At 37.7% G+C, this 17238-nt stretch overlaps 1 protein-coding gene across 1 annotated transcript; it reads left to right on the forward strand.

Annotated features, from left to right (window-relative positions):
- The first annotated feature begins 1873 nt into the window (after positions 1-1873).
- On the forward strand, positions 1874-11525 carry LOC139727730 (prostaglandin reductase 2-like). The gene is made up of 7 exons (XM_071638709.1): positions 1874-2047; positions 3731-3849; positions 4590-4784; positions 5922-6092; positions 6951-7160; positions 8676-8888; positions 11298-11525. The coding sequence occupies exons 1-7, from the start codon at positions 2005-2007 to the stop codon at positions 11403-11405; spliced, it is 1059 nt and encodes a 352-aa protein (XP_071494810.1). The 5' UTR covers positions 1874-2004; the 3' UTR covers positions 11406-11525.
- Positions 11526-17238: the final 5713 nt, after the last annotated feature.

Genomic DNA, 17238 nt, shown 5'->3' on the forward strand with positions numbered 1-17238 from the left:
AGGCATTGCCTGTAATACGCTTCGCTGATAATTTAAAAGCGTTGGAAACAGCGGTTGAAATTGAGAAGCCTCTCGACTGATGGGGTCAGTTCCAAGAATACCTAACAAGGTCGGATTCACTAATTCATATTACCAATTGAGCAAACACCGTATTCGATTTCAACCGACGTTCGATCTCAACGGACATTGAAATAATCACTTTGACAATTGACAATATTATACTGTGCACTATAGGCCTATAATGTCACGTGGCACATCATGTAAATGACTTGACTTTCCTGTCTTGTTATAATAAAATAGCCCTTGCCAAGAATTCACTAAATTTCTCTGAAACATTGTAATAATAACTAACACGTTAGTGATACTGTTGTTGTTGTTGATATTATTACGATGCTAATAGCAATGAAATAATAATGATTATGACCTATAGAGTGGTAGTTTATTCAGTGTCATCACAACAATGCTCTAGCTTTCAGACGGCCCTGCGATATCAATATCTATATACAAAATGTATTACATAATATTGTAATATTGTCATGTACCCAACCAATTATTGATACGTATAGATAATAGTCCTATCAACGTGTATGGTTGAGGACAAGTAATAGCAGACATCTCCGATACATCTTTCCTGTCCTGGATTAGAACCCAGAAACTGCAATATTCAAGAGTTCAACGCGCTATAACAATGCGTGTATAATATTCGTGCCATTGATATACTCTCACGATGGAAGCTCAGTTTTTCCTTGCAGTATAATTTGCGTCAATATCATTATTAAGCAAAGTCAGTTTGTTAATGATTGTTTTTTATTTATTTATTTTTTTATTTATTTAGTCATATTTATACAGGGTGGCCCTATCAGTAGTCAATGCACTGTTCTCCCTAGATGCCCTGTGTCACAAACTCATTCATAAAAGTCAAACGAAACAGACAAATAACACTATCAGACATAATATACAACAGAGATTACAGAAAATGGATCTAACAAGATCTACATAATTATATCAGATAACAAATAACCCAGGTTATGAGGCGAAATGTTTCAAATAATTACAGCAAAAGGTAGCTTTTGAAGGAGAACTGCGTATAATTGCAGGAAGTGCATTCCAAATCATAGCTCCAGAGAAAGAAAAGGCCCTTTTCCCACTCTCAGAGGTGACTCTGGGCAAAACAAGACCATGGGTGCCCGCCCTTCTTGTCCTGTACCGATGTGTACTACTGCTGTGTGTACTATTGTTAATGTGAAAACGCGATTTGACCCTTTTTACAATGCAAATAAGGCATTATTGTTGTGAAGAGCGTTGGGATATGCCCTCCGTCTATCACCTACAGGCCTATAACCACTTTCTTGTGTTTGCATTTAGCAGAGACTCCAACCCAAAGCGCCTTCTGATCTGGAGATTCTCCCGCCTGAAAGCCCTAGCAAACGGGAGACTCCAACTTGATGTGTGCGAAGCGCGAAGTTCCTAGGGTTCTAGATGCTCTCTGGTGCTATCTAATGCTTATTTTTTCAACATACGATAGAAATAAGTAAGAAATCCTCTCCAACGGGAAACAAAGAGCCAGGGCGGGAGATAAATCTCAAGCGGGAGAACGGGAGATTTTGCAAAAATAACGGGTTTTCGGCGGGAGATCTCCCGTCGAAAACGGGAGAGTTGGAGTCTCTGTGACTGTGATAAATAAATAAAATAACAATACTAGTAGTGGTTTGGCTTTCCATAATCTTTTCACCATAATAGTAAGAACACAAAGTCCTATTTTTCGAAGAGCAGCGGCGCGGCGCACGCAAATCCCTTCCCCCGCCGCGCCTGCTGGGCGGGCCCGAGCAGAGGATAGGGGATGCTTTGCTGGTTTTTGCGACCGGTGCGGTGTGATACCTGACCCTGGGCTAGAGTCCAATCAGCACGTTTTCTCTTTGCACCCCATTCCATAACAACTCGGTCGGGATCCTCCTGACTCCTGCAACCTAATCCTCAGGACCCGAGTGAAACGAATCTTAAAACATGGTTCCCAGTAATAAACGTGTAATCCTTCGATGCCGTCCAGGTATTTGTTGTCCACTTTCATTTAGAATCTAATACGCTACCACTAGTAAACTTACCAGTGTAGGGTCTACTACCAAGTAGTACCAGTACCAGTATACTCGTGAGTCCTAGGCCTAGAGTTTAGATCACTCTTCTCTGGAAAAGATCACTCGTCTCTGGAGAAGGTGCCTTCGTCTCTGGAAAAGGTGCCTTCTCATAATCACTGACACTGTACAGTGATTTTTGCCAGCTAGGATCCAGTCTAACCCGTTTTTACTGGCATAATCGAAGCACCCGTATTAACACTGCACTCCTGTACTGTCAAGGCTGTATTGATTAATCTATTTATTCTAAATCAAATGTTTGATTTTTACGTGTGCATGCATAGAGCCTATTTAATTGGTAATAATGCATGCAGAGCTACCAAGTCTCACGCATTCTGAGTGAGACTCAAGCATTTAGGGTCTGTCTCACGATCTCACGCATGGCACCCATTTTTCTCACGCATCGGGCAAAGTCTGCAACTTGGGCCTATAATAAGGAGCATAGCTCAAAAGATTAAAGTATTTATAGTTGCAATTGAAGGTATATTTTCCTTTTTAGTTTTGTCTTTCAAAATAAGTAAAAAATAGTCACTTAAGTATGCACCTGATCGCACCATTAAGAGCTAAAAATTGAAAAAGCGCCCTACCGTACCTGGCAACAGGGGAAAAACCCCTCCCACACCCTCGCCCGTGGGCACATTCGCTCGCCGAGATGCCGAGTCATGAAAATCTCACTCATACAATTTTTTTGAACTTGGCATCCCTGTGCATGCATTAAATAAAGAGTTTTGTGCAACTGCAAGCTAACACTTAATATCATTAACATAGACAGCAGCGCATGTTTACCTCGATGTACCGGTAACTAGTGCTAGTTGTAGTATACACTATACTAGTATTGATTAACGTTAGAGCAAGTTTGTTATTTTTTCTCCAAATTTGTACAGCAGTGCACAAAGATCACAGAGCTACCAAGTCTCACGCATTCTGCGTGAGACTCAAGCATTTAGGGTCTGTCTCACGATCTCACGCATGGCACCCATTTTTCTCACGCATCTGGTGAAGTCTGCAATTTGGGCCAATAATACGGAGCATAGCTCATGAAGGATTAGAGTGATAGTTGCAATTGAAGGTATATTTCCCTTTTGCCTTTCAAAATTAGCAAAAAATAGTCACTTAAGTATGCACCAGATCGCATCATTAAGAGCTAATAATTTAAAAAAGCTCTCTACCATGGGAGGGGGACACCCTCCTCGTTCGCTTGCGCATGCGCGCTAGCGCCGAGACGCCGAGTCATAAAGATCTCACTCATAAAAGTTTTTTGAACTTGGCATCTCTGAGATCAATGTTTGGGTTATAATGACATTTTGATTAGAAGTTCTATATTTTGTCTTTGCTCCCTGTCAGAGTTACTCTTTTTACTTTATAATGCTTGTATTAGATGAGGAAATCATTTTCGAAATAACATATGATTTATTACGCACGGGAAAGTCGGTATGATAGATAGCCTAATTACAAGTAAATTTTATGTGGTAACATTAATCTACAGTACTATTAGAATGTTGTGATGTCGCAGGACTTGTATAATACTAATACTAATAGTTGTGATGGTTGCTGGAATGAGACTCTCCCTATATTCAAGGTTCTTTATGTCTGTGCCATAGGGGACACTGGAGTTCCTGAAGATGATAACTTTGCAGCTGAAGATTGTCCTTTTCCTACCAACCTGGCAGATGACCAGATGCTAGTTAAAACTCTGTGTCTGTCTGTGGATCCCTACATGGTAAGAAGATCCTGCAAGATCTGGGAATCATGATTCATTCAACTCCCAACTTTTGATCATTCAAAGTTGGGCTAATATGGTCAACCTATTATAAATGCAATCTACAACACTGATTTATGATGGATTCCGAAAATTCTAGTGATATTCAGTGCTGCTCTTTCTAAGCTCTCATAATTATGAATGACTATACTATTACTAATGTAATGAATTGAGCTGGTGAAAGCAATGATTTCAAGTCTAATAAATTGAATGGAATCAAAGAATGTGCAGGATGGTAAGAGTGGGACTTTGGGTATTCTCGAGCAGTAAGAGGTTCTTGACCTGGGTATGGACTACAATTTGCATTTGAAAGTTTGAAAATGTTATTTTTAGAGTCATTCCTCACTTTCTTATTTTCAACAAATACTGTTCCAGTCTGATTTATTGAGTTATGTTTATCCTATTTGCTATAATTGTTATCTTGTATGTATTTGTTTACAGGGCCCTCTGGAAAACAGTACTTGATTACTGATGGGGCCACCATGTATAGATTAAATGGAATAAATAAATAGATAAATAAATAAATAAAGGATAAAGACAGTTTTAGACCTAGAGGATCTATAAACTACAGTTTGCATTTGAAAGGAATGAAGATAGGTTTATACCAAAGTACACTGTTGTGATCTGTGTAATTGCTGACATGGAGTTGATTTTGAACACTAATGAGACTCGATCGACACTTGAATAATCAAATCTTTCAGCGGAGCAGGATGAACCAGAAGACGAGAGCACAGTACATGATGCCATGGAGGATTGGGGAGACTGTGGATGGAGGAGGAGTTGCCATTGTCATTGAAAGTAAAAATGACCAGTACCAAGCAGGCGACATTATTCAAACTTTTGGTCTTCCGTGGCAGCTGTACAGTCACATAGGTCCTAGTCCCTATCTGTACAAGGTAATACTGGTTTACGTACATGCCTTGTGATGCATGTTAAAAAAAACCACTTTATCTGTCTTGTATGCAATGATACTATTGGTTGCTCTGGTTGTGTAAGAGAGCCAACTTGTCATTTAAATCACAAAGTTGCCTTTTTTTTTAATTCTATCGAGTGACAGAGTACCAGGAAAACAAGAAATTGTATTTTGATAATTTCTCAGCTGTTCAGTGTTCTTTTAGTTTTGAACTAAAGTAGGTCATCTGTGGAAGCCTCATCAGTAAATGCATTTAATTTTCAGCTGGTCATGTCTCGGCATAATGCTGAGAATTCTTGCATGATATTTTTTAGGACGCCATGCAAAAATATTCACACACAGCTGCAATATGCTCCATCTTGTTTGATCATATCAGTGCATCACAGGGTTACATTCATGAGTACATCACATTTATTTTGAGAAAAAAAAAATTACTCTTTCTGTCTTTAGGAAAACTAATAGAGAAATGATTTTTTCACTTGATCATCAATTTACATACATGTTGTAAGTGTAGTCAAAATTGCTGTGTCATCCACTCTTTTTAATCCATTGAGGGTATGAGAAGGTTACTGTACAACATGCACTTCATGAGAAAGTTTCTGATATCTCAGGTTTGACTAATCATGTGTCGGTGTTGAGAGGGCAGTCTGCTTTAATGTGTGATGCATGTGTAAATAAATATGATTGAACAAATATCAGTATGCAAGGGCTTCTTGATATTTCAAATTTGACCAGTCCTTTATTTGTGTAGTGGGACAGTCTCCTTTAATGTGTTATGCTTTATGTCACTAGGTATGATTTAAACAAATAGCAATCTACAAGGGTTTTAATTCTTGGTATCACACTGGTCAAAGACATCAGGGTCTTGTAGAAAAAAGTAGGCATGCAAATGTGTTGTTTACCTGTGTTTATACTCTAAATGATTTTTTTCTGTCAGTTTTTCTTCTTTCTTTTTTGGTTCACTCAGTGATTTTCTTTTGTCACCAGTATATATTATATATATATATATATATTTTTTTTTTTTGGTATCTCTCAAATCCGATGACAATGCCCAATAGCATGGGAATTGTAACTGCCTGCCCCATTTTAACGAAATGACCTGATTTTCTGTGGTCTATAGGTAGATAAGGCTCTTGTTGGGGAGCATTTCTCTCTGGCAATGGGAGCAGTTGGCATGCCTGGTCTCACCTCACTCTTCGGAATCAGACATAAGGGTCATGTGAAGCCAGGAGCCAATCAGACGATGGTCATTAGTGGTGCTGCTGGGGCATGTGGCTCTATTGCAGGACAGGTAAAGGCACTGCATGATTAGGACATCAATTTTAGAAGTCATTGACAAGGATTGATAAACGTACTTGTACATTAAAAAACTGTTGCAGCTTTTAAAAATGGCTGCCCAGTATATGTGGCGTAGTCTTTATGAAGGTTTGGAAATCAATTTTAATCCCTTCACCCAGAAGAGTGCCAGAGGCATTAGGTTTTCATGTTGTCCTTCCGTCAGTCCATCTGACCCAGATTTTGTAACGGCAAACTAAAGAAAATCTCATTAGTTGATTTTGTTGATTGTAGGCACAGGTGCTGGTGTGCAACGTGAGCTGTGGATGCACTGACATGGTATTAGGGGAAATCCCTGAACAGTTAAAGGTCACTGAACGTTGGTCATTTTGCAGCCATAATACAACGTACTAAAGAATGTTTAGTGGGAATGTGATTTAGGAGGAAGGGGAAAAACAAAGAATGAGATACTCCCTTTTTGCAAAGAAGTAGAAGGTTGATACTCAAGGTCAGAGGTCATGATAAGTGAACTTTCAACTAATTGAAACAATGAGCCACATTGGTCGAAAAGACAATGGCATGTTTTAAGCAGTCAAATTGCTGCATTTGAAAATGATGGGGATGGGTGTTTTTTTTTTTAATTCCTCATAAAATAGTAAAACCCATTTAAAGTTTATGTGAAGAACGTAAGGGTTAAATAGATCAATTTTAAAATTCTTACTGGTGCTACCATAATCCTGAAAAGCTGAACTCGTATGAATGGTTCGTGCACCTATCATGTCTTACACAATGTCAAATGAGAGTGTGTTGCCATGAATGTGGATGATTCGATGCCTTTGGTAAAGTTTCCAACAATATTTACTGTTAACCCCAGATTGCCAGGATCGAAGGGTGCAGCAGGGTTGTAGGGATCTGTGGCACCAATGAGAAGTGTCAGTTTCTGACAGAGCAGCTGGGATTTGACTCTGCAATCAATTACAAGACAGAAAATGTGGCGGAGGCCCTGAAAACAGCATGCCCTGCAGGGGTTGATGTGTACTTTGATAACGTCGGGGGTGATATCAGCAACTGTGTCATAGCACAGGCAAGTCTATAGAAGTATTCCATTAACTCAAATTAATATTAGAAGTATTGCATTGCAACATAAGCCCTAATTAGTTTTTATTTCAGCTTTGTATGTTTGTGTGTTCTGCCCCATTTATGATAAGCCTTTTGGTATTCAAGAGCTCCACCAGTTATTATCAAAATGTAATGTACAAAATGTATTCACCTTAGTTTCATAGAGAATAAATCAATTCAATTTAGTGATTGAAGTACAGTCCGACCTCTCCTATCCAGCCTCCCTTTATCCGGATCTCTCTATTATCCTGACGCGATCCTGGCATGATTTTTTTTTCTTCCAATCTAATATTTTCGGGGAAAAGGAGGATTTCCAACTCAAACAAAATTCCTACACAAACTCACATGAATTACATATTATTCCCAACATAAGGAACATACATTCACATCAAATTTTAATCTAAATAACATGCATTCAGACATCCACTAACCCCCAAATCACCGCAAGAATATGGACAGAAAACTTTTCAATAGATCAGGACGAGGTACAGGCGACCGTTCATCGAGCCAATTATCTGAGAATTCTGAACGCAGACCAGCTGAAGAGGATGTGACATGTTCATGCAAAATTGATACATGTATATATAGCTACCATTGGGAACATGTGGGCAGCTGGGTGTATGAAACATTGAGTCTCCCACATCTGGCCAAATCCCTTATCCGGATGAGCACCAGTCCCGACATGTCCAGATAGGAGAGGTCGGACTGTGTTCCATTGCTATGAAGACCATAGTCAAACATGAAGACTGTAGAATTTCAGAAATAGATGGTAGTTAAAAGGATTTTGTGACACTTGTTCTTACGTAGTTAGATACGATAAAGGGCAAAGTAGTTCAGTGTTCAACTTCAATAACACTTCATACTTACGAGGTCATTGATGATGAAGTCATAGTATGTAGATATTTATTGACTGTATGTCTTTTCTTGCAGACAGAAATTTGTGAGCTGACAATTTTTAACATTTGGATACATTTGTTGAAATGTAATTTACTCTGACATTGATTTTTTTTTTTTTTTTGGTATGACACTTTCATTAATTTGCAGTGCAAATTACAAATTTCAGAAAAAAAATTGCAATTCAAATGATTCAATCCCATGGACTGGTTGACAGGTGGTTGTGTGACACTACAGGTATTGTAAATCACATGATAATGGTTGTCAAATGTTTATTTTAATTATTGAAGGTGTCAATAATGTATTCTGTATTACAGCACACTCACGTTGTAACCAACACAGTTATATTACTCTATGACTTTTATTGTTTATTTATTCAGCTATAATGACATTTTGAAATAATGAAAGACAACTGCCAGTCCCAAGGACTTCTTTATAACAGGAGTCCACTGCTGTAATCATATTCCAATCTAGATCATTTGACTGTAATCGTAATATGAGAAATTGAATGTACAAACCTTAAATGGAAGATAGGAAATTTGGCGTATTATGTTGAAATAAATGTTTATTGTCCTTCTGCCTTCAGATGAACAAAGATTCCCATATAGTGCTTTGTGGACAGATCTCTATGTATAACAACCTAGACAAGGAATACCCTCCCCTTCTACCTGATGACATTGCAGAAAGGGTGAAAAAAATGGGTATTGCTAGAGAACGTTTTGTCGTCCTGACGTATGCCAAGGAGTTTCCTGAAGGCATGTACCAGTTGGCGACTTGGGTCAAGGAAGGCAAACTCAAGGTATGGAACGTTCAAGAGTTTGAGTAATCTTCACTAACAACCCCTTCTAAAAGACTCATTTCAGTTTGGTTTAAAATTGTTTCTATGTCATTTTCTGAGTATGTGTACCTTCACCCTTTGATTTAGTATGTTAGGGCTGCTTCAAATCAGTGTGATCCAAATCAAACATTCTTTAAAGTCTGTCTCTTGTCACACCCTATTGGCAGGATAAGGAAATATTAACCTCCCTATACTTGGATCTTCTTTACAGGCAGAAAGTATTGCAGTGAAATGTTTCACAGCAATTTTGATTCTGTGGATATTGTTACTTGCACCAAACAAAGAGTTATTTATGTATGCCTTTGAGCATGTATGTGTTGAGATGTATTGTGAGGAAAATGTTCATGTTGTGATGATAATTCTTGTTAACCAGTGGTCCATTGTAATGATTGTGATTTTACATGCTTTCTTTCCCATGTTATGTTGATAAAATCATTATCTTTAGAAGTGCATAGAAGAATTTGTTTACAACAAAGTTGTAAGACCACTATCTTTTCCTGCAATGAAAACAGGTCCTTTATCTGTATAGTTCACATGAGGGCAATTGGCAAAACTGAAAGTACATTCACCGTGCTCTAGAGACAAGCTGATTACACTACCATTAGACAACAAAAACGCTTTGAAAGATCATTCAGTCACTAGACCTAGGTACAGAAGCACATCACATACTCTGAAAGTAACAAATATTCCACGCCTGTGATGTTCTTGTACTCTTGAATATGTGTTATTCAGAGGCAGCTTCAGTACGGAGGCTCCTGTGCGACAATCACCCTATTACCCAACCGCTGCACTTTCTGAAATTATAATGATAATGGGTGTGTTCATATAATTTATCCATTATTGCCCTTTCAGCACCACCATCAAAAAATGACCATCAATACCTTGCATTCCCTAATAAGGTTCCCATGCTGCACTCACAGTCCATCAATCTGATTTTGCATTGAAAAACCAATAGATTCGGCATTTACCTGAAAACGGACTAATTCAAAGGGCAAGAACACTTGTGAGCTACCAAAGTACACAATAGACCAAACACACAGCCGTACTTAGAACATTCACTCACCCAGTTGGTGATAAAAGTTATCTAGAGGTCCAAAGTTTTGATGCTCTCCAGTTTAACTTGTACATGGTTCATGAGTTTTCCCTTATTTGTTTCGTGTTATCAGCAAAATTCCCCCAGAACTCATTTTTTATGCCGCTGCCATGAAGTGTTGCACTGGAAGCATTATGTTTTCAAGTTGTACACATGTCCGTCCTTCCATCTGTAATCAATTTTGTGGACAGCATAACTTAAAACTACTTGAGGTATCCTAATGAAACTTAGTATATAAATGTATGAATGGGGAAAGTTGTGCCTGTTTACTGCCTACTGTCTACACCTGGTCAAGGTCAAAGGTCAAGGTCAAATTCTCAAAATTTCAATATTATCCCCCATATCCATGCAATGCCCCAAAGGTATTTTCTTAAAACTTACTGTATACCTGTACCAGATAAAAATTCTCGGGGAAAGTTTTCTGCCATGGGGTCAGAGGTCAAGGGTCAAGGAAAAATAATGAAACTTCATTTTTTCTCCATATCATGGAAATGGCTCAAGAAATTCTGAAATTAGTACATACATTGTATGCATATAATATACTGTGTAAGCTGAACATTATTTTCGCGTACAGATATTTTTGCGAATGATTAGGTGACGGACATTTTCAGGCGATGTTGTTTTCGCGAATTGACATTGAGGCTATTATAAATGTGCTATTACCCTAGCGCATGGTGACATCATTTTCGCATGTTGATTAAATTCGCAGTCCAATTTGTGCTTCGCAATATTCGTGAAAATTAAAGGGTGTGTACAGTTCTGGTTGAGGTGAGGATTTAGCTTTTAATGTTTTGCGAGATATTCAGAAACCACTCTATGAGATGTCAAAGAGCATGCATTTCTAAGGGGTATCAGAAGTGTATTTGATGAAAATCGGTTTTGAAAATGAATGAGATATCCAGAAACAAGGTAAAACAAAGAGATCCTAATAAAGGGCGTGGCCTGTCGCCTTTTATCATTATCACTTTTTGGGATATCTCAGCCATTTGAAAACCGATTTTCATCAAATAAATGTTGAATCCTTCTTTAAATTACATGCTCTTTCATATTTCATAAGGGGCAGATATTGGTGATGAAAGAAAAGAAAGCCATGTAGCAGACAAAGATTGCAGGGGGAATACTCAAAAGAGGAAAAAAGACAAGGAGATGGACAGGCAGATTTGAAAACTCGGTCTTTTTATAGTTGCAGTGAAAGGAAGTCTCAACAAGAGTGACAGTAATGATGTGAGATGTTGATTGCCCCTTTCTTTTTCTTTGTCACTTTTCTTTCCTTGTAGGTAAAGGAGACAGTGGTTGAAGGGCTGGAGAACACTGGGGCAGCCTTTGTGTCCATGATGAAAGGAGGAAATATTGGCAAGATGATAGTTCATGTTGCAGATCCGTAGGCCACTGGACCTGTCTCTCAGTCTCGCATCATATGGTACATTGAAATACAGTAGCTATTTTTCAGATGAAATATCTTCCAGAGACCAAAAAGTTAGCAATGTGATGTCTTTAACATTCAAATAAACAAAACACACAAGTGAAGTGCATGTCATTCCTTATTTCCATGTTGAGTTGTTGTAGGATCTGTTTGTGTACTGATCCTTGATTTTGCAAGTCATCAATCAAGAATGCATAAGAATTAATGCACTCCTGTGACAGAATGTAACCCATTGCTTGTCATGCTAGTTTTGACACTCATCTCTCCAGGGAGATCACGTAAAGAGAACAGTTTGCTGGTTATCTTTTCACATTAATTTGTGGTATGTTACATTCATACATTTTGTCTTCTGCTAACACTGCAAGTGTAATATGTGCATGTCAGTGCTTTTTCAGCCCATCAAGTTCATATTCTGTATGCTAAATCCACAAATAATGGAACTGTTGATTGTGCTGTACTTGAGTAATCACTTGGGTAAATAATTTGTAGTACAACTGTTTGTGCAAACTAGGCAACCCATAATAAAACCTTGAGCAGCTGATGATTTTTCTCCAGGAGTGGATGGCTTTCCCTGTCATGGAGATCACAGGTACCTGTATGCCATCACCACCTGGGACAGTGCAATACTAAATTTGCTCTTGGGAATAGAGGTTTACAGTGACACCATTTGTATTCAGTCATTGAAAAGAGACTGTTGTTGGGTGAAAGAAGACCCTAGAAAGATGAGAATGGAGGAGGGAAGTGACATAGGGAGAGTGTAAGGAAAGCAAAATAGTGATAACTGAGAGGCAGCAGTGAGCTGGAAGTTGAAGTTCCCCTAGTGGAGACAGGAGGTTAGGAGATGGACAGTTGTAAGAAAGTAAAGAGTGAGAAACAGGTAATAAGTTCAGAAGTCGGTGGGAGGAAACAGGTGAACCAGAAAGCAGAGAGGAGAAGAAGATTGGAATATCATGGAGATAAGAGAGAGAAATGAAGGTGTGAAATTCTGAATGATTTATTATGAAATGAAGTGAGAGAGAATGGAATTCAGTATAATGCAATGCAAACTGTGGAACATGGAATCAAAACTATGAAAAGTGAGAAGGGGAGGAAGATAGAGTGGATCCTATGAAGGACTCCTGTGGGAAAAAGAAATAGAATCCTGACAGTGATTCCTGTGGAAGAAGATAGTGAAATATAATGCTGAAAGAAGAGAGAAAAAATTTGAGAAATAAGTCCCTGAAGTGGTCTTGTAAAGGATTGTTGGATTGTAGAGAAAGGAGGAAATATAGAAAGAGGAAGGAAATAAGTACAACGTACTGTCAGTCAAAGAGAAGTTAGACTATAGGATAACAGAAAGAAGTGGAGAGTCGTGAAAACGACTGAGGAAAAGCTATAGAGATGTAGTATAAAGAATGAATTGGATAAGTATACATGTAGTCCTTCAAGGACTACATACACATGAGGTAACATTGTATGCCCCTCTCTGATAAATAATGAGAAGCTTGGTGACAGACATTCTATCAAATCATCAGTTAGAACCAGAAACAATGTATTGTAAAAGAAGACAGTAGATATTGTTGGAGGCAGATGACAAGATGTTAAAAATTGTGAAGCTCTTTAAAATTTCCACATGAGCAATATCTTGGTATCAGTGGGCAGTAGTGTTTTTGAATGTAAAAGTATGGACACACAGAAGAAATTACCTAACTATAACTTCATTGCTATCAACATATCATTACAAAACAGTAACTTTTCCAAATGACCTGTTGGCAATTGAATGCGAATGTTTACTTTTTCATTAAAGGGCAAGTCCTAGATATCATGTGTGTTATGCATGGAACATCTCAGAAGCTTTATGACCTGAAAAATAGTGTAAGAGACTTTGATTACGTTGAACGTTATCATGATAAGTTATAATTGATATCAGAAGAAGAATAATCATTTAAAAAATATTGATAAATGACTGATTATATTTTAGAAGAGAAAATACTGTTAAACACTGGACCTTTTTTTTTAATTGATTTTTTTTTTTCTGGTTGGAAATATTCTGAAATTTTTAATTAGCAACATGTAACTCAGTGTGATAAAGTGACAACACTGAAGATTATCAGAGGTAAGTTTCATGTCATCAGGCAGAGAACTCTGATTAGACGTTTAAAAATTACGTTTAAAAAACAGATATGTCGTGTTACATGTGGAACATTCTGTCGTTTATTTGTTTGGTGTTCGGAAAGACCATACTAATAAGTCTTTGAACTGGTCAGAAGAAATCAGTTACATTTACATTTATGCAGATATGTATGCAGTGTTTAGAAAACAATATCCACATATCTATCAAATATTACTGGTGTTCCATTGAATAGATGAGATTTTGTGATTATCCCACATGTAACACTATATTTCACATTTGTGCAAATGGGTCCCTAGTTATTTACTTAAATTTACATCATGCATTTTTTTTTCCTTCAAGGAATTTTGAACTTCAACTGACATGCTTAGAAATAATACAAAAACATTTCAATTTTGAGAAAATATGACATTTTGTCTCCATCAGGGACTTGTAGCACACTGAAAATCAGAATGACATAACTTTCTGAGCTAGAGTTTTGTTTGTTTGTTTGTTTCTGTTGAGAGTGCATGACGCTTCAGTTTGACTGAAATGATTATGTACAGGAAAATCAGAAAAGACAGATAAAGTTTTGTCTCAGTCTGACGAGGAATAAGAGAGTTATGGAATTTTACTCTCACATCTCTTCCAGGAACAGTATAATATGTAAAGCCTCCAATGTCGTGCTGTATGTATATGATTTCTAGTGACACAGCTTTGCAAATCCCCCATTCATGTGACCACAAGAAAAATGATATCCTTCACATTAAAATTTTCTGCAGTTGGAAAGAATCAGTTGCTGACGCTCATAGTTGACGCAAAGGATTATTTTCCTCTTTTTTTTTTCGAATGTAAAATCGAGTACATGTAAGTGGTGCAAGGGCATCATCATCAGGTATGTATTTATCATATGACTACTTCTGCCTTTTTCATTTAGCTTGCTATAAAGTTCTGTCAAATTGTATAGAAGTGTTGTAGAAATCAACATTGATGAAAACATATACAGTAAAGAGTATTATTAACCTTTAAATTTGAAAGTTGTGCAGTTCGTTAAATGTGTAGTGTGCACTTTTGTTTTTTGTCTGTGGCCAGGAGTGTACATAATCATGTTGGGTATTTCACTAAATGAATGTGTGTATGTGTGCATACAACCGCGTGTGTGTGCGTGTGTGAGATACCTTCTATTTCATTGTGTAATTATCGCATTGCGCACTACAGGAGCTGTCTACTACTCATTCTTGAAAGATATATATATATATATAATTATAATACTAAATAAATAAAAGATAATAGATAGATAAAAAAATGAAGGAGATGGGATTCTTAAGGGGTTAAACCCCATTGTCATATCCAGGAATTTAATGATGCGTTTTCTGAATACTCCAATACGTTACCTCTCGGAAAATGAAATTGTTCGTGACTTTACACTTACTCGCTTCGCTGCCTTCAAACTGGCCGAGCGGGGACAAACGTCAATGCAAGATCGATTACAATGATTAGAATAACAATTGTTCAACAATACTTCCAGATAAACGGGATCCTACGTTACTAATGTCTTTTGTTATAATGATAATACAATAACGTCAAGTAGTAGTGGGCGTAGCAATCCAAAAAATAGTACAACGTGTTATGTCGTTATGGAGTTGATTCGAAGAAAATTATTAAGCATTGACCCCCGGTAAAGCGTCAAAATAGATTGTGTGGAACGATGTCTGTTCGGCGTAATGATATTGGTTATTGCCTTTTGCTTATCGGGCCTTTTCAGCGACAGCAAAGACTTCCAATCTAAATAATTAATGACCAATCAAAATGACAGAAATGAAGGTCACTGGAATGTAGAAATAAAGTATCATAGTATAGTAGGGGAAATGCCTATAATGAGTGGTAGTCTGGGGAATTTTCAATCGAACAAGTTACTAGAGTGTACAGATTTTTTCCAACAGTCCAAATATAAGTCATTGTACAATATTTTCTTTTACATATTTCGTACGTTTTTATGTGTTCTTATAAACTAATATCAAAAATAAATCGAAGTGTGCCGTAAGAAAGAGTGTTTTACCATCAGTTTCGTTGTATGTGCCATAATTCTTGCTGACTAAAAATAAGGAAAACCTGCACTCTCTATCAATGCCCATTTTCAAGCACATCCATGTACACGTCATTTCTATTTTCATGCCTCCGCCAACGAAGTGGCCGGAGGCATTATGTTTTCGGGTCGTCCGTCCGTACGTCCGTACGTACGTCCGTCCCGTTTTGTTTTTGTCGATATCTCAAGAACCGTGTGGTAGTTTTACATCAAACTTGGGATGAGGGTATATCCTGCGGGGATAATACTTTGTTTGGATTTTAGGGTCACGGGGTCAAAGGTCACAGGTTATTTTGTGAAAAAAAGGTTGAAAATTCATGTTTTTCTCCATATCTCGCAAATGGTTCAAGGAACTTAGTATAATGCTTGTTCCAATGCTTGTTCCAATGGGCAGTGATTATCTAGGGAAGTTGGGGGTCATGGTTCAAAGGTCGGGGTCAAAGGTCAAGGTCAACTCCTCAAAATACCACTACTTTCCTTATATTTTTTCTATTGTTTCAAACATGGTTTGCATCTCGGTCATTTGAGTTGGATGAAATGAAATGGGAAATTTAATGAATTACTACCACTGCTGAAATCTTGGAATATACAGTAGTCTAGTCTGGAAGCATCAGGGAACCAATTTTAAAAAGCTGTCAAAACCCTAAAAGGCATTTTCCCTTTTAAAAAATCCTCTTATAGAAATACCTCGTTTTAAGACGTAGGCCTCAAACGTCAGGATCGTGCGCCAATAGGCCTGCTCCTGACATTTTACACGCCAACATACAAAACCACACTACGCACACGCACATTCCCACAAGCATGCGTGTGCGCGCGCGAACACACACACACACATACACATCGCATACGTATACACATACACACCTTTTTAGCTAATAATGGAAGATATAAAATAAACACACCTGGAAAACTTCACTCCAGTCAGACGTCAACGAGCCCTATATACGAGATGGCAGCACACGAAGGAAAGCGCCACCCTACCTCTTGCTAGATTAACAATCATTTATAATTCAACCCGACTGAAGTACTTATCAGCCACTTGTGAAACGAAACTGGCTCACACAAGTGAATGATGTGTGCATTATGCTTTTCAGTGGAGTAAGTTATCATCTAGACAGTTGGAGAAGCATATAAATTCAGCAAATTTGAACACGGACCCTTGTGAAGCGATTGTTTCAGTGACATATTCCTCTTTTAGTTTTGCTACTGTCCAGAATAAAAATCGAACAGCATTCACAAAGTACAATTTGTTTAACACCTACGATCAAGAAGTGCTTGGAATAGTCTCTGATTGTCATCAATTTCTTCATAAGGAACATTTCTGGCATGGCATTTAGCAGGAACGTTACCTGCAAAGGCAGATCAAGAGTAAGTTTGTCTCTAATTTTTTTACTTGTCGAGGTTATTTCTCCCATTCTTTATTGACAGTTCATTAGATGGAAGTTATTTCTCGCATGAAATCGATACGTCCAATATAAGTCTGTTTGTGTGTTTGTGTGTGTGTGTGTGTGTGTTTTACACTTAAAAAAAAATGCAACATGGGTTATTGAAGTACATTGAATATTACTATACAATTGCGATAACTTGGAGGATCAATAATTTTCCAAATATTCCACCAAT

This window comes from Diadema antillarum, unplaced genomic scaffold, assembly GCF_040938485.1.
Source record: "Diadema antillarum isolate AM-2024a unplaced genomic scaffold, OU_Dant_1.0 seq00000149_RagTag, whole genome shotgun sequence".
NCBI lineage: Eukaryota > Metazoa > Echinodermata > Echinoidea > Diadematoida > Diadematidae > Diadema > Diadema antillarum.